General features: G+C 37.0%; 1 protein-coding gene across 1 annotated transcript; it reads left to right on the top strand.

Moving 5' to 3' along the window:
- Positions 1-688: 688 nt before the first annotated feature.
- Positions 689-25,287, top strand: LOC145772402 (5'-AMP-activated protein kinase catalytic subunit alpha-1-like). The gene is made up of 10 exons (XM_082584279.1): positions 689-1,088; positions 20,466-20,648; positions 20,749-20,939; positions 21,469-21,603; positions 22,165-22,272; positions 22,808-22,943; positions 23,337-23,455; positions 23,896-24,009; positions 24,330-24,483; positions 25,139-25,287. The coding sequence occupies exons 1-10, from the start codon at positions 689-691 to the stop codon at positions 25,285-25,287; spliced, it is 1,689 nt and encodes a 562-aa protein (XP_082440405.1).
- The last annotated feature ends 1,432 nt before the right edge of the window (positions 25,288-26,719 follow it).

Consider the following 26,719-nt stretch of genomic DNA (forward strand, 5'->3'; position numbering starts at 1 on the left):
TGATCTAAACACAGTACCACAAAAAAGGTAAGCAAAATCCAAGAGGGTCGGGGCGCCTGCAACACCCTAGTGCTTCGTCAACAAATGTCTTGTGCAGTGCAATTAAAGAGCACATCACCTTTTGTGTAAAGTAACCAAACCAAAAAAGTAGCTATCTCTTAGCGGCATGAACCTAACGCGTTACTACCTACTGTACCTCTGTACACTCGAGAAGATAGTTATCTTCTTTTGCAGAAACGTTTTATGCTGGCATGGAGGTGGAACAGTTTTGTTTCTAACTCATTCTCTCCAATGTTTATGATCTTTATCTCATGTCACCAGCCCAATGCATGTCTCACAGCATTTATCTAACTTACCCAATTGGTCTTCGGTGACCATGCATTTCAAAAAGCAATAAGTTTTTGACCCAATCCTCATTGTTTTTTTAACACACGCCTACATCAATCTCAACTGCATTCTTTTGATCACATCCAAATCATGTTTTGATTTTGTTGTTGATCATCTTTGCAATATGTTGCTTATCTTACAAGTGTAGATACACTTGTGAAATAAATGACAATCATGCTGCTAAAAACGAAACTCGATTTATTATAGATCGTACTGCTTAGTTATATACTTTTTTAGCCTAAATTACTGTTTTGAAATCATTAAACTGCATGATAGTCTTGTATTACTGTGCTTTGCAGAGATGGCTCATACTGGCGATGCTAGAACTAGTTATGGCAACAATTCACTAAGTGGGATAAAATTAGGGCATTATGTGCTGGGTGAAACCCTTGGGGTTGGAACATTTGGAAAAGTGAAAACAGCTACACATCAAATCACTGGATATCAAGTAGCTGTCAAAATTCTTAATCGACAAAAACTAAAATCCTTGGATGTGGTTGGAAAGTTAAAGCGGGAGATACAGAATCTGAAGCTTTTTCGTCATCCTCATATCATAAAGCTGTATCAAGTAATATGTACGCCCACAGACATTTTTATGATCATGGAATATGTTCCTGGTGGTGAGTTGTTTGATTATATTGTCAAACATGGAAAACTCCATGAAAACGAAGCAAGAAAGTTCTTTCAACAAATAATTTCAGGTATGATACCAGTTTGGCTGTTTTTGTATAGCTTGGGTTAATTAAAAGCAACATTATATGTACATAATGCTGGTTTCATTTTCAGCCAAGATCTATGCTATTTCATTGATTGTGCAAATCTTTATCTTTGAGAAAGTTTCTTTGCAAGCTTATTAGCTTAATCTTGGCAGTTTTAGATAGCCTACTTGTAGAGAGTTTGAACCACTGACTTAGGCAGGTCACTGAGATTGACGTCTAGTGGTGTGTACTGTGCATAGGCGTCGACTCCGGAGGGGCGGCGCCCCCCATGAATTTAGCTCGGAGTGGCTGCCCCCCCCGCAAATTATTAAAAAAAAATCCTAAATCAAATGTTTCTAAGTTCAGATTTGCGTTAGTTTGACCTTCATTGCGGATCGATCTCAATTAAAAGATTTACTTGTTGCAACAAGAGCGCTGCTCCTAAGATAACAAAAGAAACAGAAGTACAGTAGCTGATAAACGCCAGCATGGTGCCGTTGAAGCAAACAATGATTGAAAAACGTTTTTCTTGATTTCTTCCGCTTTTTTTTGTCTTGGAGTGTCAATAACGAGGTGCAGTTTGCTCAGTTTAGTATCTACTCGTATTAAGAGCTAAAGTTCAAAGTGACCAGCATATAATTCGAAGTAGCCTACAGGCCTCGAAATTCGTTTTTGTTGACGGCGGACAAACGTGTCCGGTCTGAGCAGTTATCTCAGCGGACAAACTAAGTCTCACGGCGGACACACACACCAGTTTTAGCCGTCGATCGTCATGCTTAATCACTTTATCTTGATAATAATTCTTCGCCATTTCAGAACTCTAACTACGGTTTTAGAAGTTCAGTTCAGTTTATTTTTTTGTTTTGTTGGCAAAAAAGAAAGACACAAAAAGCAAAAAGACAATAAACACAAATAATTCGCACAACAAGGATGGCAGCGAAAGACCAAAAGGTCACCAAAGTCAGCTGCCACCCAAACATTTAAACAAAAGACCCAAAATTAAGAACATTAACACATACGGTATATATATAATATATAGCACAATACCAGCAATTTAATTTGTAAAAATTAACAATGGAATTAACAATATATACATTAACAATGGAATAACACAGGGCAACATAAAAAAAACATTGTGTAGAGAAATAAGCGGATGATACGTTTCAGGAGTGATCATTGTACAAATTCTTTAATAAACATTTATATTTAAATTTAAAAACATTGTAAGACTTTTCTTTTATTTCTTTTGGTACGGTACTTGATTCCATAGTTTCACTCCATTAAAACATAGCATCTTCTTACCAGAGTTTGACGTTGTAAAAGGCAAATATAAATCGTTTTTTTGGTTCTGACGGGTTTTATGATGGTGAATTTCATTTACAAAAATAAAGCAGCCAGCAAAGGCCCGGGGCAGCATTTTGTGCACATATTTGTACATAAATTTTGCAGTTTCTAATTTAATAATATCGTCAATTCTGAGCACATTAAATTGGTGATAAAGAACAGTTGTATTTGTTGACCTCGGCAAAAATAAGCAGGATCGAATGAGCTTGTTTTGTAACACTTGTAGTGGAGCAAGCAATGTAGAGTTTGCTCTTCCCCAATTTATAATCGAGTATTGGATCTTGGATTGAAACAAAGGCAAGAAGGCTTTTTAAAAAATCCGTAAAGTCACTCTGAAAGGCTTTCATCAAACCAACGACTTGCGCTTGAAGAGTCAAAGCGCCGTGTAGCTGGTCAATACGTCACGTAACTGATTAACTTCCACCGAACGAGGTCGTGTTGCTTATTGCGTCACAATGCTCTGGGCAGGAGTCGGAAAATTTCTACACCAACGCTACTAGTACTATTTTCTGCTGTGCAAAGTTTTACAGGCTTTTTTCTTTAAGTTTATTTTTGCGTGTCATGTGAGCGAAAGTGAATTTTCCTTGGGTCTTTTCTTTTTTACTGTAATACCAAAACTTAATAAGTTTTGTTGCATCTTGCTGTAATAGCCTACTCGTATAATCTAATTTAGCAACCAACCTTGCAGTATCATTATTACTCGGAGATCAAAGCCAGACATTGTGACGTAAAACGTGAACTAAATTGCGCGTGATTAGTGTAGAAGTACCTGTACTCCTATCGATTCTTAGCGAAGAATTCACCTTTGTTACGCTGATTCAATGTCATCAATCGTTGAAGCAACGTAAGAATCCAAAGTTTTCCTCCTTGAATGGAAGCTAAGGGATACAGGATTCACACTTTCTAGATGCGCGCTAGAATGCGCGGGAAATTATATTCTTGCAACAATTGTTCGTGCTATGCAATGACGATTTGTATCGCTAGACAATCGGCCACCCCCACTACAATCGGCCACCCCCACTAGTGGGGAACAAACCGACGATGGATTATGATGATGATGAGTTCCTGTGTAATTTCTCTGACAAATATGACCGATCTAGATGTTACTTCCGCGGACATCACATGCTGGGACGGCGGACATGTCCGCCTGTCCCAGCATGGCCTGAGCCTACATTATAAAGCTTGGCGATATACAATGGCAGATAGACGCAAACAAACATCAATGCTGACAAACAAACATCAGCATTTTGAATGTAAGCAATGGTCGGCTAGAAAGTTTGCCCCCCGGCAATTTTCAAAACCTGGCGCCTATGGTACTGTGTACGCTTGCTATTGAAGTGTTTTGTGAATTATTCCATCTACTAGATGCAGCTGGATAGAGATAGAAAGCTGCCCTTGATTTCAAGGCAGTGCATAATGAAATCAACAAAGTGTCTTAGATACATGACTTCATGCCGCAGTCTGAATGACACCAACGGTGCTGAGACCTAATGTCGTATTACATAATTTTGCGTGACTTGGTCATTTCTTACTAAAATTAATTGTTTTTTTTAATACTGTCTGTAGTGATTTCATTTATCATGGTAGCAATTTCAATTTTTACACCAACAAAAATATGAAATTTGTTTTTACACTTAACAAAATAAAGATGAGACTTGGTTATTTCTCACTAACATGAATATTTTTAAATGCATTAGAAATTTCATTTGCCATGATAGCAATTTTAATTTTTTACACAAAAATATGAAGGTGCTACTAATTTACAAATGCTACTAATTCAGTAATTCACAAAAATAAGAAGGTGCTACTAATTCATTTGTTGCTTTTTTGATGTTAATGAACATGTCTGCTGAAAAGTCTTACTAATCAGAAACGTCTGGTAAACTCGAAGTGTAGGTCTGGCTTTCCGCAGTTAATCTCGTTTCTAGCAGCTTCACAAACATCACAGGAGGTCAGTTACACTCTTTTGTTTTTGAAGACAACTGATTAAATTTGGACGCACAGTCAAACAGAGATATTTAACTCCAGATATTTAACCATATTCACGTTTTGGTCTATAACATTTCATACGGTACTAATTAACCTTTGTGAACAAGTCAGTAGAGAAATTTTAACAATTAAAACGATCTGACAAGCTCTACTTCTAAGTCTGGCTTCCCGCAGTTAATCTCGTTCTGAAAGTTATTGGTCAAAACTACCCGGCTATAAATAGTGGCGTAATTTGCATAATATTAATACAAAGATTGAAGTTGAAATTATTGAATACGAGTAGGGATGGGCAATATAGAATTTCGAATAGGTGCAATCCGAATATCTAATTATTCGAATTGAAATCACATTTCGAATCGAATTTTCCAAACCGAAATGAAACTATCCCCTTTTCCGACTACCAAAATTTTTTATTGATTTTTCGCCGATCAATTACATTCGGCTCAGCGATAGCTAGGGATGCACAATACAGAATACCTGGCTATTCTAGAATATTCTAGAATATATATATACTTAATTTCGAATCCAGAATTTCGAATCTATTCTGAAATTACGCGGCAATTTTTTCCAAATGATATCGAACAAAAAGCAAAAATATTTGTTGGTACATTATTTTGAATTGTATTAGTATCACATGTCAAAAGAGTACAACATATGATAAATCAAGCATCATACGATGAGGGTTGCCAGATTTTTTCTCAAAATAGTGAACATTTTGAAAGCGAGCGACCGCACCCTCTAACTACTACAAGAACTTGGTCATCATACTGCTTAGGCCTATATTACAATAAACATGCCACAGTCATAGTAAAAAGATTGCAGTACACACAATATAAACCTACTGAGTACTGATGCTAAAATGTCAAGAAAAGTTTGCAAATACAACTCTGATAAACAATCCATTCATACTAACTAAACTAATATTAATCATAAATTGTGCTGGCCAAGCCTGGCTTTGGCGAAATTACACTGGGGTAGCATTAGTAAGGGTTTTTTCCCCAAAGCACCAGACTCATGGGCTTTTAGTCTCTAAGCAGCAGAAGTGTATGAAATATGTGGTTAATCCAAAATAAATTTGGCTAAAATATATTGACAGAATTGTTAAGATAAGCAGAATAATGAACATTAGGGTGGCCCTTAAAAATCATTTTTCTGAAATTTACTGTTCCAAACCCTTAAAAAGTTTCGTCCTTACAAAAAATGAGGTCTTGCAAAAAAAATTTAAATTTGAAGATAATTTAGAGGGTGCACAAGACCCCTCAAGTTCCGCATCCCCCCAAAAATGCAAAATTTGGATATCTCGAAAACCGCTTGAGTTAGAGATGTGCGTTTGGTGTCTAAAGATGCAGAAGACAAGGTTTTCTATATGCTTTCTGAACATTGAATATGCCTATCTTGAGTAGAAAAGCAGTAATTTTGAAAAAACTACTTTTTAGGGGTTTTGCGTGTAAGATTCATAGTTAAACAATAGTGCAGACCAAAAACCACAATTTTACAATTTACCTTTCTAACCTGTTAAATTGAGATGTTACAAGTAAACAAATAGCACTGTTTAAAGTGACTAGAAATCCAGCGACCTGGGCATCAGATACACAATGTTCATAACCTTTAACAACCTGTAAGTACTGTTTTCATGTCCCTAAGTCTAGCTGAGTTCCGAGCTAATGTAAAACTTCATAAAATTCATGTAAAACTTAAAGCTGAGTTCCGAGCTAATGCTCTTGCGGTTGTCAACTGGGATGGAAAGCTTCTCAGAGACTTAACAACCAAACAGCATGTCGACCGCTTGCCGATTATTGTAAGTGGTAATGGGGTTTCTCAGCTGTTGCAAGTAGCAAAATAGCCAAACGGTATGGGATCAAAACAAGCAAAAGCTGCTGTAGAAGCTCTCAATGAATGGGGCCTAATAGAACAAGTGATTGCATTATCATTTGACACTACTGCTTCCAACACAGAGCGAAAGCTTGGCTCATGTGTCCTCATTGAACAAGAGCTACAAAAAGATCTATTGTATCTAGCATGCTGCCATCATATTCATGAGCTGCTAGTACAAACAGCTTTTACCACAATCATGAGAAGCACTGCTTCACCAGATGTTCTGGTATTTAAAAGATTTCAAACAAGCTGGGAGTTTATAGGCAAGACGAGGTTCACCACAATAGCTGAAAACAAAGAAATAGCTGATACAGTCATCGATGTGGATCTATAATAGCTTGGGCTGAAAAATCTTTGAAGGAAAGAAAAGATTTACGTGATGATGATGATAACAGAAAATTTATAGAGCACTCATTAATTTTTATGGGAGCTATTCCTCCGAGAGGTGTTCATTTTATAATTCCTGGCCCAATGCATCATGCTAGATGGATGTCGAAGATTTTGTACTCATTAAAAGTTTGGATGTTTTATGACCAGTTCAAACTTGCAGAAAGAGAAAGGAGTGGGCTCTTGCAGATGTGTATTTTTGCTACAAAATTGTACTTTAAGGCATAGATAGAATCTCCTGCTGCAGCCCCGAATAACGATCTAAATCTTTTGAAGTCTTTTAAAACATATTCCAGCATTAACACTGCAGTGTCGAATGCTGTATTATCCACGTTTTTCTCCCACCTGTGGTATCTGTCTGAAGAACTAGCTTCCCTTGCCTTTTTTGATCGTTCTGTATCGGCCCAAACCTAAAGACTCATGGTTAAAGCAATACAAGAGCGGGAAGAAACTGAGGATGCCCCTTAACGACGGACAATCAATTCTGCAATGACTGATCGACTGGAGTTGTCTGACCAGGTCATTAAGGGGTCATTGTCACTGTTCAAAAAACTGGACATATCAACTGAGTTTTTGGAACAGGATCCAGAAACTTGGGCAATCTGTGATGGTTACTGTGAGGCATCAAACATAGTAGACACTCTAACTGTCACAGATGACCACGCTGAGCGAGGTGTAGCTTTCATAGAGGAATAATAACCGCATCCTCACTTACAATGAAGAACAGGTTCAGTATCTGATGCAGGTGAATGCAGACCTTCGGAAACGATTTCCAAACTGCAATAAAGCCACTTTAGCTGACAAGCATGTGTTGGCAAACAATTAACAATGCGGACAGAAAAACTATGTGATTTTCATGCCAAGGCAATGCGAATAGCTAGTTAATTTTGCCGTCAGTGATTGATATTCCGATAAAGCCCAATAATTTGTCATAATGCTAAGCTTATGCTTTGTATCATATACGGTAGTTTATTGTGCATTGTTTTCCTATTTTTGATTACAAGAAGTGCTTTTGTAGCCTTTTTCAAAAACAAATTACCGAATCTCAGAATTTACATGCATTTTCTCGTAAGGACCACCTTACCCGACCTTGTTATTTGTGTGAGGACCACCCTACCACCCTAAAACACATGTTTGCAATGTTCTATTTGTTTACTTGTAACATCACAATTTAACAGGTTAGAAAGGTAAATTGTAAAATTGTGGTTTTTGGTCTGCACTATTGTTTAACTATGAATCTTACACGCAAAACCCCTAAAAAGTAGTTTTTTTAAAATTACTGCTTTTCTACTTAAGATAGGCATATTCAATGTTCAGAAAGCATATAGAAAACCTTGTCTTCTGCATCTTTAGACACCAAAAGCACATCTCTAGCTCAAGCGGTTTTCGAGATATCCAAATTTTGCATTTTTAGGGGGATGCGGAACTTGAGGGGTCTTGTGCACCCTCTAAATTATCTTCAAATTTAAATTTTTTTTGCAAGACCTCATTTTTTGTAAGGACGAAACTTTTTAAGGGTTTGGAGCAGTAAATTTCAGAAAAATGATTTTTAAGGGCCACCCTAATGAACATGTTCACTATCACTATTAGCAAAATAGTTTACAGTGAACATTTTCTTTTTCACGAATCTCAAGCGCGTGGTGAGTGAATCAATGCGCGCGCAAATGCACTGTACGGTACAGCACACGTGTGGCCGCACACACAAATTATTCACTCGTACGGGAACGCAATGCATGTCTGCAATTCTGATAATTGTGTGAACCCTATGAAGGAAGAAAAAAGGTGCTTGGAATAATCACTCCATGAAGAAAAAAGTCGGCGTGCAAGACGGAAAATATTAACTTTACGTTTGTTTAACGTTGCACACTGTTCATTTAACAGATTTATTTTCGAATCCTGATATCCGAAAAAAAACTGCAAATGCGATTCGAATACATTGAGATTCGAATCTCTAAGATTCGATATTCTGTATTGTGCATCCCTAGCGATAGCTATTCGCTCTAGCGAAAACGACTAGCCAGCTCCCATTACCAATGCGGTTTGAGGACGTCGGAAGACTGTTGTGCTGTGGATTTCCATCTATTTTTATCGTACTAAACATGAAACACAATTCAACTCTGGGTGAGGCTACCGCTACACCTAGCGTCGGAAGTTCCACAACAATGCAGCAATCCAATATAGATTGATCTATGGAGCTCCGGTGTTGAAGTGACAAATACTTCAGCATCAAGTAATGATGACAACGAACAGTTTTCAGCTGCCGAAGAAATCCGATTGTACCTTTAGGCAAAAGTGAAAAACAAAGATGCAATTAAATGGTGGAACAAAAATTAAGAAAAGTTTCCGTCGTTGTTTGATCTTGAGAGGAAGTATTTAGCCACTCCTGCCACTTCTGCATCCTCAGAAAGATCCTTCGCGAGTGCGGGATTAACAGCATCAAAACTGCGATTGCAACTCAGACAGCTGGCGAGCATTTAGAAGCTTTAAACATTCTTCACTGTAACAATTAACAAAGACTTGCTCTCCTGGGCAGTTACTGTTGTGTTACGTTTCGTTGCCGCTTTTCCATTATGTGTCCTCAATAAAACCAGAATAAAAACAAAGCTTTTTGACATTTTCTGAAATTAAACAAAATTATTCTAGAATAGGTATTCGAAATTAGAAAAATTATTCTAAAATAATTCTAGAATAGCTAATTATTCTATTTTGCCCATCCCTAAACAGTGCAAGCCCTTAGGGGAATCTTTAGGCTAAACGTGTTACACGTTGTTTTTTTTGCATATTTTTGCAGTTGATCAACCCAACTTTGATTTTAGTGGGTGCCGCAACTTTTTGGGTTACGTGATCACCCCCAAATCGGGGATTTCCCCAGAAATCACGTTTCAGCTCTTTTTACGTCATTTTTGTGCAATTACATATTTGATTTTTGTATATTTTAACTTGAAAAGCACATACAAATAAGTGAGACAAAATAAACACAAAATAATTTGATTTATGACTTCATTGTGACGTCATCACATATATTTTTTGCTTTTTTAATCTATTTTGGTCGTTTGCTGTTGGTTTTAGTTGGAGTACCGGTTACTAAAACCATTTCACAATTCCTAAAAGTAGTTTCGTCATGATTGCATCTTTTATGACGTCATCATTACATTATTAAAACTGGATAACTTCAAATTCAGGAACTAAAGATAAGTTTATTCCGAAAAAAGTGATCAAATACTCTCATTATAAGTTTTGCAAAAGCTTAAAATTTTACAATTGTAAGTAATAACAATAATTCCAGTACAGTATGACGCAATAATTACGTCATCAAGGGAATAACCAGAAGAGCAGCTACCAGGGGTGAATTTCCCTTTTGGTCATGCCACTTTAAAATTTAAAATAATATGTAGGCCTAATTATGATTTACAAATCAAATTAATAGACGACCCCAGATGATGCAATGTCAGAGTCTTAACACTGTTAATTCAAGATGAAAAAACTAGCGGTTTTCGATGTTAAATTCCTACCATATGTAATTTGATGTTAAAAAAATTCGTGTACGACAAGTTTTTTCAAGTTACAAGATAGAGTTTAGAAAGTCAAAAACATTTCTTGAATGATCAGTGTGGATTGGAGATGAAACGTCAATGTGGATTGAAGATGAAACATCAGAGGGGATTGAATATTTTGTGGTCGAATTGCATGTTTCGTACTCGCATGAACAAAGACTTGTGCATTTTATGGATGTTTTTCTTACTGGAACATCGAGAGCCACAAGTAGACTGACAAAACGGAACAAGCTGATTTGCATCATTATGTTTCCAACCCTAAGCTAAAGGAGAAGGTAGTTGCTGAACATTTACGAGGCATGATTTCCGTATTTCAGCTTGATGTATCGCTCTGCGTGTATGTTGCATCAGAGCAGCTGACGTTGGTGGCAGCTTTTCAATAGTGCAACCATTGGTAAACATCATAACGGCATTCGTCTACATCCGTGATAGTAGGACCATTGCCATAAAGAGCTATGACATACTTTTGTATGTCATTTATAGAACTAGGTGAGCTTGAGAAATTCAGAGAGTTAAATAAGCCACACATTGCGGTAAGATTAAGCATCCAACAATCCCAAGCCTTTTTTTCCAAAGACGAAACAGTATCACAGATTGTGATAGCATAAAACAAAAGTAAAGAAGCGCAAATCATCGGAGATTGAGGTGAAGATGAAACAATATCATGGATTGGAATGAAGCGAGTTTTTTCTCCAACTCCAAATTCAACCCATAGTTTACAGAGTTCTAACTTGTCAAAACACAAAGTTGCAATAATTACCACATCAGTATCTAGCCTACTGTTTTGACTATTGCATCGAATTTTCCATGTTTCACATGGAGAAACATACGGGTGTCTGCCTCTTCGTGATCACGCGGGGAAATCTCAGACATGTCCAATGCTTGATTGCTAAGAGCTGTATCTAACGATGTAACAGCAATCGTAGACAAGTTTGGATCGACTGAAGTTATCACAGCTTGTTGAACCAGTTGATATAGCGCAGTTTTGTTGCTGTCATTTCTCAAAAACTCAGACCAGTTGAGAGGAAGACGAGTATTACTTGTGACAGCCACGTAACATCCAGACCCTCGCCTGTTTCTTGCAGAAGATAAGCCTCAAATAGCTACTGCCATCGCAGAACATGCCAGTGCAGTGTGATGTCAGCCGATTATGAAGTAGTGAAAGAATCTGCCTCGAAAACCGATCACTACGTCCTTGATGGAGGGTTCTTGTTGCATCGAGTGCCATTGAAACTGGAGACAGTTATGGGTCTATTGCACAGTCGTATGCAGATTTTACCATTCGTCATTATCGCTTAGCAACGGTGGTCTTTGATGGATATGGTGGTCCGTCTATCAAAGACAATACCCATCAAAGACGCGGCATGAACGTCCACCCGGTTGTTCACTTTACTGTAGACACCAAGCTCATTGGAAAGAAGGAGCAGTTCTTGCCTCGAGCTTCCAACAAGGAAGGATTAATTTCTGCTCAACTGAGGAATAGAAGCTGCAATGTGATGAACGGTCCAGGTGATGCAGATGTTGACATCGTCAAGACGGCAGATGGACAGCCCTCATAGACATAGTACGACTTTAATTGGTGAAGACACGGACCTTTTAATATTGATACTACGCTATGCTGACCAGGGCCGGATTTAGCTGATGGGGGGCCTGGGGCACTTTTAGATCGAGGGGGCCCCCGTGCAAAAAAATTTTTGCGGCTACGGCGCGAAAAACCATCTCTACGTCTACAGTAGCATCAGTCCAGTACTGCACACCATTTTGCAAAAACTTTAAAGGCCAAAAGGGAAAAAATAACACAAAATTACATTTTTTTCCGCATAGGGGGGCCCTTCAAAAGTCGGGGGGCCCGGGGCAACTGCCCCCTCTGCCCCCCCCTCCTAAATCCGGGCCTGATGCTGACACTGACCCAGACATTAAAGACCTCTACTTCCGCTCCGAAAAGGCTTACGCAACCAAGATACACGACATCAACAAACTCAAAGCAATCATCGGACGAGACATAATTATGCTTACAGCTCCTCTTCATTCATGCATTTACCGGTTGTGATTCAACGTCAAGGATATTTGGTATCGGGAAGAAGACGCTTTCAAGAAACTAGTGAAAAGTCAACCAATAATCAAAGAATGTGCAAATTTCTTTATTCTCCCAAATCAGACAGACCACATCATTAAGGATCTTGGAAACAAAACTATGACCGTTATGTTTGGCAACGATGGCAGTAGTAACCTAGAAACACAGCGATACAATACATTGGTCAAGAAAATTAAAACAGTCAAATCCTTTGTTCACCCTGAACGTTTGCCACCTACATCATCCTTTACCAAATTCCACTGCATCAGAGTTTACTACCAGATTATGGTCAGGATGGGTAGGCTACTGACGATGGTATGGATGCTCTAGACTGGGGGTGGAAAGTAGACAATAATCAGATGGTTCCAATCATGACGGACATGAAAGCTGCCCCGGACAACCTACTGAAAATAATCACTGCAATTGCGAATCGTGTTCACCTCACTGTAGTTGCCGGAGATATGTGCTACCATACCATGCTGGATGTGGACCATGCCAAACTGGTTCATGTGTCCATACAGCAATCACATAATTACAGACGATGATATCGAGAGTGACAGCGATGAGCATTAGTAATACTTGATCCATTTGCTTTCTTTACGCTGATTATGTCAAGAGTCTACATGACCACATCGTATGAGCTCTTTATGCCTGCTCAGTTAACCCAAATATATATAGAAATCCCTGTGATAGAAATTTACCGGGTTTTTTAATAAACAATACATTGTTATTGTACATTTTTAATTGTTTTGGCAGCCATCTTGGATTGCCATATTGAATTTATAGTCTATCAGATAATTTAACAATTCTGAGAATGGTCTCATTGACTTCACAAGGTATAAAAACCTAGATATAGACACCAAAACTACACGTTTTGGTCATATGATAACCTAGTTATGGTCAATTTAATGTTATTTTAATGGTTTGGCGGCCATCTTGGTTTGCCATATTGAATTTATAGGCTATCAGATAATTCAACAATTCTGAGAATAGTCTCATTGACTTCACAGGATATAAAAACCTAGATATAGACACCAAAACTACATGTTTTGGTCATATGATGACCTAGTTATGGTCAATTTAATGTTATTTTAATGGTTTGGCGGCCATCTTGAATTGCCATATTGAATTTATAGTTTATCAGATGATTTAACAATTCTGAGAATGGTTTCATTGACTTTACAGGGTATAAAAACCTAGATATAGACACCAAAACTACATGCTTTGGTCATAGGATGACCGAGTTATGGTCAATTTACTGTTATTTTAATGGTTTGGCGGCCATTTTGGATTGCCATATGGAATTTATAGGCTATCAGATAATTCAACAATTCTGACAATAGTCTCATTGACTTCACAGGGTATAAAAACCTAGATATAGACACCAAAACTACATGTTTTGGTCATATGATGACCGAGTTATGGTCAATTTACTGTTTTGTTCAATCGTTTGGCGGCCATCTTGGAAGCTATCTTGAAAATAACCACTTTCCGGAAGTTGGATTCCTTAAGATTTTGAATATGTTAGTACTGACACTTAATACTAATCAAATCAGTTGAATAACCGGGTCTGCTACTATTCGGCTAGTCCGATTCGGCTGATCCGATTCGGCTAGTCCGATTCGGCTATTACCCTTTTCGGCTACAGCCCGATTCGGCTAGTCCGATTTGGCTGATCCGATTCGGCTAGTTCCCTATTGGGCTACAGTCTTTATCTGTTAGTTCCCTATTCGGCAATTTTTTGAAAATCCAACGATAATCCTTCTGTAATCCAACATCGTTTCTTTTGCATTCCGACAAAGAAAAACAAATTGAAATGAAATTTAGCGAAAAATGTTTGAACTATTAAATTGAACTGTTTGCTCACATAAAATAGACAACGTCTTCTGTTTATTTAGAGAATGTTGTAATATCGCTTCTTTTATAGTTGAAATCATCGAAGCTTTAGATGAGTGGGGTTTAGACCTAACCATTGAGATCTTAAAACTAAAAAGCGAATTAAATTTATTTTTGAACTATCAATGTTTGCTCAGATAAAATTGACATGTATCATGCGTCGCCGTCTGCATGCAAACTTAGAATATATTAGAATCCTCAACTATTACAAAATTCTAAATCCAACGACACTTTCTGTTTATTTACTGTAGAGAATTTTGTATTTTGATCTCGAAGCTTTAGATGAGTGGAGTTTAGACCTAACCACTGAGATCATAAATCATATTTATGACACCGGTTACATCCCTAGTGATATGGTACGTTCCATATTCATAACTTTACCAAAGAAAACCGGAGCAACAGAATGGTCACTCCACAGAACAATTAGCCTTGTGAATTACGTAACAAACAGCTTACTCCGAATCATGTTGATGAGATTGAGACCAAAACTACAATCGGAAATTTCAACAGCACAGTTTTTATTTGTTCCAGACAAAGGGACCACAAAAGGAATTTTTTACATTAAAAATGATAACAGAGAAATGTATGTCCGGTTCTTCTGTTTATTTAGAGAATTTTGTATTTTAATTCGACAATATGGTATCTTTTGCATTCTTGCATTTTATCCAGTGTTTACCTTTGAGTGCCTTCCCAGACGGCAAAATCTGTCATTTTTACATTCATTCAACGTCTGCAGACGTTGAATCAATGTAAAAATGACGAGTTTTGATGTCTGGGTTCGTTCAAAATATGTGTTTTACATGAGAACAACAGTTTTCATGATTACCAATAGGGGTTAATGAGATAAAGTCTCAGCGAAAACGTGTCAACGAAAAAAAGACAGTTGCCAAATAGCGTTTGCAATAAAAGATGAAGTTAAAACCTAAGTGGCAGTTGAGAGTAAACCTGGGTTTCGGCGTTACATGACCTGAAATTCCTTTGGTTAGTTCCTTCGTTAGACTCTCAGTTGATGTTACTTGATCATGGCAGAGGAATCGATTAGTACGCAGCGCAAAGGTGAGGTTTTTCTACATGATGGCTACATGTTTCAACTAGCTCAATATAGTCCAGACGGGCTTAAGAAATACTGGCGTTGTTCCCGACGTGATGAGAAATGCAAGGCTCGCATCAACACTTGTGTGGCAACAAATCAGGTAATAATGTGTGTTATGATGACTATATTTTGATCATTTGAGAAAATGTGCCAAGAAATGTCAAGTACTTGAATTGTAATAATTGCAACCGTTGTTCACCTGCATTGACGTTGGACCTGGGAATGCACCACGGACTGCCCTACCCTAATAATAACAACTGCTTTGATAGTGACGTTGTGCTATTACTTATTACTAGGGCCATTTTTTTACCTAAAAAATTGAAAAATATGACTTTATTTTTTGAAATATATGATAATATATGACTTTGTTTTAAGCATCAAATTTATGCTAATCTCTAATTAATAACTCGTATGTAAGTTTTTACATGTATTTTGAACAATAACACACTCGAACAACTAACAAAACACTTCTATTTCACTTGAAAATCACTACAAAAATTCAAATGTCTAATGCATCCACTGGCGCCGACTTGCGGGGTGGCCAGCCACGCCACCCCATAACCTCTATGGCATGATGGCAGCCACCCCGTTTAGGTTACATTACTTACTGCAAATAAATGTAATTTGAACGGACGTTTAAATCTTTTTTTGATTATTGGTTTTCGCTTCAAGTCAACGTAAAGCAAGAGGTGAACCAATACAGTATTGCGAAGAAAATGATTGTTTTTGTCACAAGCATGATACTTGCGTAACATCAAGCAAGCTACGTGAAGATTACGCAACACGTGGCTACGATTTGTTTCCTTGTTGTTGGGATCGTTTTATTTGTTACTTTTCATAAGTCATTGTTACATTTGTTAGGTTTACAATGGGATTTATTAATCAATAAAATACGATCTTTCCATTGCCTCTCCCAAAAATCTTTTTTGAAAAATTTTAAACTGCTTAATATCGCTATAAATTATGACAGCTATAAAATACTCGGAAATAAAATTAGCTCCACCCCCTAAATGAATATCTATTTTCAAATTAAAAAAATGCAATTTTCGAATGCTTAGTAAAAATCAAACAAAAACATGCAGTTTGAAAGTTTATAGGTTGCCATATTGTGCTATCTGCCACCCCGTGCAAAAATAAAAGTCGGCGCCTATGTGTAGGCCTACCTACCAAACCAGCTACTTAGTAGTACGAGTCAAAGCTCTGTACTCGAAAAGTACCCTTGACTCTTGAGGTCTCAGCACTGGTTGACTTAGTCGCCGTTAAGCTGAACTATCGTAAGTCCAAATTTTTCAAAATTGCGTTTTTGGTTGATTTGATATCTTTATAAACTACAGTTTATTTTGTTAAAGCATCGTAAGTCCATCTGCTTTAGTTTTGATGATACAGAATGATGAACTATCGCAAATTGGAGTTACGATAGTTTTGCAAAATAATAAAATGGGACTTACGATACTCTGCTCTGAAAGTAATTTTACACGTTTCACGTTAACACTCCCTTTTCTTTTAGGTAATTTTTCTTTCAATCGTTTTTTGCATGTTGATATTCAAGGCTTACTTATATTTCTTTCTATTTCGCATAACAATTTTGCTGTTTTATTATAACTACATTTCGACAATTTTTTATTGTTAAACTATCGTATGTCCATACTCATTTTTCTAACGTTCAATTTTTGCAAAAAAGAATTATCTTTTTTTCAACAACAAAGCTCCATGAAAGACAATGTATATATAGTTTTCATGTTTTTCCGTTAGAGAACTTTTAGAAAGATCAAACAATGTACAGCAAACACAGCGTGAACTTTAAAATTCAATTTTCTCAAAACTGCATTTTTGGAGTTACGACGGTTCAGCTTATTAGCGACGTAGTGGCCTACTGCAAGTGTTTATAATGTTCAGAGACTGGATTGTGTGTTGCAAAATAATGTGTCAAGATGATGTCACAATGCAAATTAACATCAAACAGCAAGCGCTATTACTAGGCTACAGAAAGTAATAAAAATGTTGCTTCCAATGCTAAGTGAGACTCAGCGTGAGAACTCTCATTGCCTCCCTTCCACAAATTATTATCAAAGTTCAATGTCTACAGGAGCTGTTTGAACTGCATTTACAAAGTTACTCCGGCTCAATCTTTGTATTTTGAAGTAAAAATGAAGTCATATTTTATGATCTAAAACAGAAAATATAACTTTTTATGACTTTATAACTTCTTAAATAGACACCGTAGAAACGTCGTTGTTTCACTGTTATCGGTTTGACAACTTTCTGCATTACCAAAAAAATATGACTTTAATGACTTTTACTGGCCCTACTTATTTCACAGGTAGTGAACACTGGCAAGAATCAGCATTTTTAGAAATGAAGACGATGTTCGATCAAGCTCAAACTTTCAGGAATGTCGTTTTATGATTATTCGCAAGAAAGAAAGTTTGTAGCAATGAAATCAGAGAAAAAGTCCGTTTCGACCCACCCTACTTGTTATGTACCGTATTGATTGTATTGACTTGTTAAACTAGGGATTGGAATTTTGTAATAGTTGAGGATTCGAATATATTCTAAGTTTGCATACAGACGGTGACGCAGGATACATGTCAAGTTTATGTGAGCAACATTTTAATTTAATAGTCCAAAAATAAATTCAATTCGCTTTTTATGTTTCGCTAAATTTCAATTCAATTTATTTTTCTTTGTCGGAATGCAAAAGAAACGATTGATGATGATTATGTGTCTCATCTGATACAGACGTTGGCGATCATGGTCTTCCAATCTTTTCTGTCATTTGCCATTCGTATAAAATCGTTCGTTTTAACTGTTGTGTTTGTGGCCCATTGATTCAATCTGTTTAAATAAGTTAATCTTTGACGGCCACTGCTTCTTTTTCCCATCCCAAATCTCCCTGTCGGTAAATATGACCTACAAATTGCATCTGGCGCCTTCTAACTGTTCTTATTATCATATCGTTACTTATTGTCTAGCATTCACATCCGTAGGTTAGAATTGATATTACATATGCTTTCAAAAGTTTAATTTTGGTCTTTGTTGTCATGTTGCGATTCCTGAAGACTACGCTCATTTTACTGAAAGTATCCTTTGCTATAGCGATTCTCTTTTTAATTTCAGTGTCACTTTGCCATCGCAAGTTATAGTGTACCCAAGATATTTCAATTTATCAACTTGTTTCACACCATTGAGTGCAACACACCATTGAATGTATGGTTGCAATTTGGATAAGTTTTCATTTTTGATACGGTCATACATTCTGTGTTTGAATTTAACTCTTACCCATTCGTGTACTGTTATTGACAGCACAATTTAATAAGTCCTGTAGATCGTTTGCAGATTCTGCTATCAGGACTGTATCATCATTCATCAGCGTATCTCAAGCTTGTTACATTTTGTACCCCAACCTTTACTCCATTCATATGTTCGATGTCTCTCAAAATCATCTCACTGTAAGCGTTGATAAGATCTGGAGATCGGACACATCTCTCTGTTATCATTTTTAATGTAAAAATTCCTTTTGTGGTCCCTTTGTCTGGAACAAATAAAAATTGTGCTGTTGAAATTTCCGATTGTAGTTTTGGTTTCTGTTGCTCCGGTTTTCTTTGGTAAAGTTATGAATATGGAACGTACCATATCACTAGGGATGTAACCGGTGTCATAAATATGATTTATGATCTCAGTGGTTAGGTCTAAACTCCACTCATCTAAAGCTTCGAGATCAAAATACAAAATTCTCTACAGTAAATAAACAGAAAGCGTCGTTGGATTTAGAATTTTGTAATAGTTGAGGATTCTAATATATTCTAAGTTTGCATGCAGACGGCGACGCATGATACATGTCAATTTCATCTGAGCAAACAGTAATAGTTCAAAAATAAATTTAATTCGCTTTTTAGTTTTAAGATCTCAATGGTTAGGTCAAAACCCCACTCATCTAAAGCTTCGATAATTTCAACTGTAAAAGAAATTTAATTATTCAAACATTTTTCGCTAAATTTGTCGGAATGCAAAAGAAACGATGTTGGATTTTGTTGGATTACAGAAGGATTATCGTTGGATTTTCAAAAAATTGCCGAATAGGGAACTAACCGCTAAAGACTGTAGCCCAATAGGGAACTAGCCGAATCGGATCAGCCAAATCGGACTAGCCGAATCGGGCTGTAGCCGAAAAGGGTAATAGCCGAATCGGACTAGCCGAAACGGGCCATTCCGGAATAACCATTGGTAACTTATTGTAACCAAAAAAGTAACACCAACAACAAACAAGCGACTACAATAAGAAAAAAACAAGCAAAAAATTAATACATGACGTCACAATGACGTCATTAATAACATAATTTTGTGTCATTTTTATCTCGTGCATTTTTTAGTGGCAGTCAGTCCAAATGTAAAAAAATAATGTATCTAATTGCATAAAAATGCCGTGAAAAGAGCTCAAAATTGACTTGGGGGGAATCCCCAATTTGGGGGTGATCACGTGACCCAAAAAGTTGCGGCACCCACTAAAATTGAAGTTAGATTCATCAACTACAAAAAAATGCAAAAAAACAACGTGTAACACGTTTAGCCTAAAGATGCTCATTTTTGCCCCTAAGGGCCTGCACTAAAATACAAGTAGATGAAAGTTGGTGCTATTAGAAGTTGTGATGGAGATTAGAGTTGTATGAGAAGTTGTGAGTGAAGTACGTTGAAGTCGAATATAAGAGTTACATGTCAGTTGTTGGAATCTACTGCTATTCACAGTTACTTTTGATTATTCGTTTGAAGTGCTGAATCATTCGTTAAAGTCTTTCAACTATTTTCGTTTATCATCTCACAAGTAGAACTATTTGACCATTTATTTGACTGTTTCACTTTGATATCCAATAAACTATGTCATTAGTTTTTCCCCAAGTCTTTTTCCTGATAAAAAATAAGAAGAACCGTGACACGTGTATTATTGTATTGCGGCATTTGTGCCTTACGTCATTCAGGTATTGTGGCATTCAGGCCTTGCATCATTTTTGTTTTGCGGCCTAGGGATGGTGTCATTTGTGTTTGTGTTATTCCAGCTGCAACAGTAAGTTGTGTGCCGAGGTGTCTTCAGCAAAATACTCAATTGACGTGAGCCAAGAGCATTGTAACACAATCATAGACATTAGACGTTTGATAAGTTTGTCATTTCTCAGGGGTCGACTACTGTCACCGACATAAAGTGGTACATCGTGATCTGAAGCCTGAAAATCTGTTGTTGGATGCTCAGAATAATGTTCGAATTGCTGACTTTGGTTTATCTAACATGATGTCAGATGGGGAATTTTTGAAGACAAGTTGTGGTTCTCCAAACTATGCTGCACCAGAAGTTGTATCAGGTGTTTATCCCACGTGTATTAAGTTTTTTTGCGCTTTTTGGTTTTGTCATATGAAATGTGATAACCTTTTTCATGTTCTATTTTCTGGAATGTTTAACAGGAAAATTGTATGCTGGACCCGAAGTGGATGTTTGGAGTTGTGGGATTATATTATATGCACTTCTCTGTGGTACTTTACCTTTTGACGATGAGCATATACCAACACTTTTTCGCAAGATAAGCAGTGGAGTGTTTGATATTCCTCATTATCTGGACAAAAATGCAGCCAAACTTATTCAACATATGCTAAAGGTTTAAATGCTTTGGTTGAAAGTTTTTTTACTTGTTTATGTTACATGGATCCATGATATATTTTTTGCGTAACAAAAGTAAAATAGAAAACTACGTTAAAACCATTGACATGCCTCAGTATTTTTTTATGTTTACTTATAATTAAGTGTCAATAATTACAGGTGTCTGTTACAGAGTTATGTTTTGTAATCAGTAGATAAACTAAGTTTTCATTATCTGCTTCTCAAACTCGTTTACAAGTAGTGGTTTAAATATTTCTGCTTTGGAGAATCACGTACAAGTACTATGCATATTGCATACGTAGCCTACCTTGAATACCGAAAAGTTTGGGTGTTCATCAGGATAATACCCTTTTACACAAAACGATAAAAACTTCCTATCATTCACTTTCTTTAATACCTTTGGTTTCCGCTTAGGCCGATGTATGCCCGATTTAACGCATGCCAAACGGACAGCTTTAAAACTATTGGAATTGAATTTGCCTAGCTAGCAGTGTCCTCCAACAAAAACTTTCTATATCACGTGTCAGGTGAATCCGATCAAGCGATCCACCGTCCACGAAGTGCGACAGTACGACTGGTTTAAAATGAACCTTCCGAAATATCTTTTTCCAGACGTCAACTCTTCAAGCGGTGATACCATCAATGAAGAAGCGCTGGCAGAGGTAGCTATACATACAAGTCATACAATGTGTATATACATTAAATTAAGCACTCAATAAATGTCTGATTCCTTCTAATTAGTTAACCAAATAATGCAATATATAAGTGAGAAATGTATTTTCCTGTTTTGGACATCAAGTAATAAATCATTTTTTTTATTACATAATCCAAGATTCTTTCAACCTGTTTGTAGTTTGATGTATCTTTTATTATTATGTCCTTCTAAAGTTTGGTGCCGAGAAATAGATGATATTATACAAAATATCTCGTTTAATTGGATTTAGCAGGCTATATATTTAATATTTTTACCAACGCCACAATATCAAGCTTCGTATGCACCCAATCACTCATGGATCATTGTAGATTGATTGAAAATGATTTTACAATAATTTTTGTATACGTTATAGTGTACAAGAGAAAATATACACTAACAACTCCTATGATTTGTGAATATTCTATGACTTTTCAAATTGATCCAATGTATGACTTCCACTTCATATATTATATTTCCGTTGTTTTCCAACTTCCGTGGTTTAATCCTTGTTTTTAAATTTCTGGATCAGGTCTGCCGGAAGTTTGGAGTGAAAGAGGAGGAAGTCACTCATTCAATCACTCATCATTCTCATCATGATCCTCTGAATGTTGCCTACCATCTTATTATTGACAATAAGGTAGCCAGGTTATTTGCAAGCCACAAGTTTGTGATACGGTACTGACAGAATGAACTTGGTATAACTGCAACCATTCAAGGTCAAAAGATTATGCTCTTTTTCAATCAGATTGTGTTTTTACTGTGGCAATTTTAAAGGATTTTTGATGAATTTTTAGTAATTTTACTGACACTGTCGTTGGCATAACTCTGACCACTATGTTTTGCACCAAAAATGATTTTTTTTCAAATACATGTTTGTCTTTTAATGCCATTTTCTACTTTTCCTGCCTAGCAAAAAAGTTACGTTTTATCGCCTTGTGAAGTTATTTCCTCACACACACGCCACAGCTGAACGACACATAAGCTTTAAATTTTAAAGCAACTTACAAACAAAATTTAACTGGTAGACATTTTTGTACCTCAAAATTACATTATTATAAATCTCGAATGAGATTTCTCTTGTTATTTCAATATTTTTGTTATCCAGGCTACACGGCTACAGTAAGAAAATTTTATCATACTCTGTATTTGAGGAGGGTGTTTTTTATATTTAGATCATCTACAATCAAGCACACGACTTTTTCCTTGCTTCCAGTCCTCCACCTCCTGAAGTATCAGGAGATACGTTCACCCAACCGCGTTGTCATCCGGAAAGGATTCCTCCCATGATGGACATGCATGATGCAAGAGGTTGCTCCTTCTTATTCCTGTTATCACCAAGTATTGCGAAATAAAAAGCCGTTTCAAACGCTCTAAGTTGTGCAATTACACGTCTACAGATGTTCATTGCTTCGTTGTCGGTTGCATGGCCGAAAACTATGGTACGGCACGCGAAAGGACGCCTGTTCGACACCGCTCATGAGCATTTGGCTGCCTTGGCATGACACTTAAAGGCACGCCTGAAGGTGGGCACGAAGATTGGCCTTCTTGCCTTCCCGTCCACTTAATCTAAATTTTCAACCACCGGGCGCAAGCCTGCATACGACAAAATAAATTGCTTCGTGCTACAGAACGTCTTAAGACGTTGAATCAACGTCTTACAGATACAGATTGACAATGTAAGTTACTTTGTTGCTGTTTTAGACGTGAGCTCTACCACAAGCAGCGGCATAATACCGAGCAAACGCATGGCTCCGATGAAGCGAGCCAAATGGCATCTTGGAATCCGTTCACAAAGCCGACCGAGGGACATTATGTTTGAGGTAAGGTTTCATTTCTATTTTTTATCACAAACGAAAGCCAGCTCTTGTCAACGCCACTTTAAGTCGACCTTTTTAGGCAAAGATTCTTAACCTGAATACGTTTGCCTTTTAAAAATAAATTGACATTTCATCGTAGACGGCGTAGTATATAATGTGTGCACAGATTTGAAAACAAAGAAAGGCGTGATGTAAATTTGCCTTGATAAAGTTAAAAGTTGGTAAACAAGAACAAACAACGAGAAGCTTGATTTATTAGAAGGGCTTGACAGTTAAACTTTTGATATGATGTTTTCTTGTTGTCGTACAAAATTAACCCAACTGTGATGTCCTTATGATTGCTAGTTCTTAAAAAGTTCTAACAAGCAATAAAAATTATTCTGAAAAGTTATTATTGTTTTTGTGCTTCTAGTACGATTGATAACCATGCTCCCTGCTGGCAGGTGTTCAGAGCCATGAAGCGACTTGGTTACGAATGGAAGATCATCTCTTCTTTCCATGTACGAGTGAAGCGAGTCAACCCCCTTAACCAGCATGTTAACAAGATGAGTTTGCAGGTGACTGAGCGTGTGCTTCGATCTTTTTTTTAACATGTTAAAGTTTTTCATCTTTTGAGATAAAAGTTACTTAGTGCCTAGCCTACAACTTGTGTGGCATAAATGAGCGATCTATCTGGCATTCAGCACAAGGCTGAGTACTCACAAGAGCTACGAGCAAATGCGAGTCGCTGACCATTACGATGTAGCCTCCACGTTAGTCGCTAGCCATTAAGACTGTTAATTCAACTTTCCGTCAATATGTGCGGTAGTACTTGTGTCATGCAACGTTGACATAGCATCAGACAACATCCTTGCAACGTTTTTCGTTTTCCTTGCAGCTCTACCAAGTTGACTACAGAAGCTATCTTCTCGACTTTAACAGCCTCTCAGAAGAGCAAGCCGACCAGGCCACTGGAGATCTAGGGAACTCCTCTTTGAGGAAATCCGTCCAAGAAGAATGGGAGCCACCAGTCACAAAGGAGTCTGATGGAGGTGAGCAATGATATGTCTATGCAGGTTGTGTCATTATCATAGAAGAGGGCTCTTTGGAACAACAAAGTATGTGATGCCACTTACCGAGGTCAAGAAGCTACATTTTCTCTCGTTTTTCATAGTAAAGAAATGTTTGCCACGCGTAACATTGCTCTTGATTTTGTTTGCTTATTAACAAGTTTTATCTTTTTACATGTACGCCAAACTGCACAAAACGAGTTTTATCTTTTGGAAAGCTTCACTTTGTTAATTGGAGTGATCAATTGTGTATTAAGAGCATTATATTTTTGTATGAGACTAGAGAGGGTATGATTTTCTCAACACAAAATGTTGTCTGGGAACCCAGGCTCTTATTGAGTCAAACTCAAGTCTTAGGTAATGTAGACAATTAGGCCTCCTTGACTTTTTGTAAATCATAGCTGTGTGTTGAAAAAACACAAGCGTGTTGTCTTACCACTTTTTTCAACGTCCAGATTCCTTTAATTCGTGAAGAATTGTATTGTTCCGCCGTGTAATTCATAAAAAACGGAAGCATTTTTTCTGCTTCAATTTGTGATTCAGTAAACAGTAACGCTTTGAATTAATTGCAGCCTTACAGCTCTTTTCTCAGTTGAGAGGCAAGCGCTTAACTTATCTAATGGCGTCATGTATGCAGAGTCTCACTCCGTTTGTGCAAAGAATCTTTCCTTGAATCCACTTCCAACGCCGAAGCATCCTTGTAGCGGTGGCATGGATGTCCACCACACCATGGAATTCTTTGATATGTGCTCGAATCTTATCACTGCTCTGGCGCAAAGATCATGATGTTTTTATTGTGATAACGTCAGAAAGCAAAGCGGCAGCGTTGATGAAATGTAAGAATTCGCTTTCGCTGTCTATAAAATATATCTGTAAATGAACTGATAACAATTAAAGGGATTTTCATTTCTGTAATTTTCAGCAACATTGATCTTCAATCTTCTATCCGTTGTTCTCTTTTTGTATACTGTGTATTGAGCTGAACTTCATAGAAGTTATTCTTGTAGAGGGGACTCACATTTGTACTTTTCAATGGTGATGATGGTGTCAGTTAATTGATTTATTTGTGCAAATGCTGGTTTGGCGATGGTCCAAATTGGAGAAGAAATACTTTTATTCTGACATTTGCTTTCAGTTGATGTGCGTTTTTTATTCTTTTGCTGCATTTCATTGAGGTTGAATTTATAAATACGTTTGTAATCAGTAACGAAAAATGTAGTTATATAAAAGCGGTTACCCTTAGTTCATCAAAAGATAAATTTCACACGAAATTTCAATCTTAGTCGGCGGAATTTTTTATCCCAATTTACAAAAGCTGCAAAAACATGAAATTGACGATGCAACGTTAAGTTATGATTAGGCAACATGAAAGTGCTATTTTGAAAGATTTTATGTGCAAGAAATGGACTAGACTTCGTTTCATCATGGCCAGGGGTGTGCAACCTTTATTACAAGAGGGCCAGATATGAACAGCTGGGTGAAACCGCGGGCCGCACGTTTATTTAACATATGATTTTTAGTAGTTGCACAAAAGAGTATTTTTTTTGTTATTCATATTATTCTTACATTAAGGCTTATCTCCTTCCAGAAATAATAAGTTAGGACGCATACATTTCTGAAGAAAACTGCTATTCAAATTTATTGTCACACCGTCTTTAAACGAGCTCAGTGAGAAGTTTGCAGCTGGCTTCTTTTCCTGACGGCTTTTTCCAAATTTACTTTAGTGGATACTATACTTTAATGATCGCAATTCGAAGTCCATTTTCCAAGTGTTCGTCTGTCAGAACCGATCAATAGGGAGATTTCATGACGCCCGTTTTAGAAATAAATGTTCGCACAAATACGTTGAGCCAAAAAGTGCCATTTTTGAAGCCATGGATTTTTCAAATGTGGAAAGTCATCTTATAGTCCAGTCAAAATAGGGTTTGACCCACCACTAATTGCAAATGTTTCGACCCATACATTTCCTGAAAGCTTACATCATACAGAATAACATACTAAAAATCTGCTGCGAAAAATTTAGTGGAACCCCCTTTTTAGGGGTAAAAACAAAATGGCCGCCATCTGTCCTAAAAATCTTCATTTTCCATATTTTTTCACCTAATTCATATAATTTAGGTCTGTAAAAGAGCTCATTCTATATTTCTGGTACAGGAATCCAAAAACAGACATTGGAAAGTTGCAATATGAGACAAAAACGTGTCTTTTTAAAATTTAT

Source organism: Aplidium turbinatum, chromosome 6 (assembly GCF_918807975.1).
Source record: "Aplidium turbinatum chromosome 6, kaAplTurb1.1, whole genome shotgun sequence".
Classification (NCBI taxonomy): Eukaryota; Metazoa; Chordata; class Ascidiacea; order Aplousobranchia; family Polyclinidae; genus Aplidium; species Aplidium turbinatum.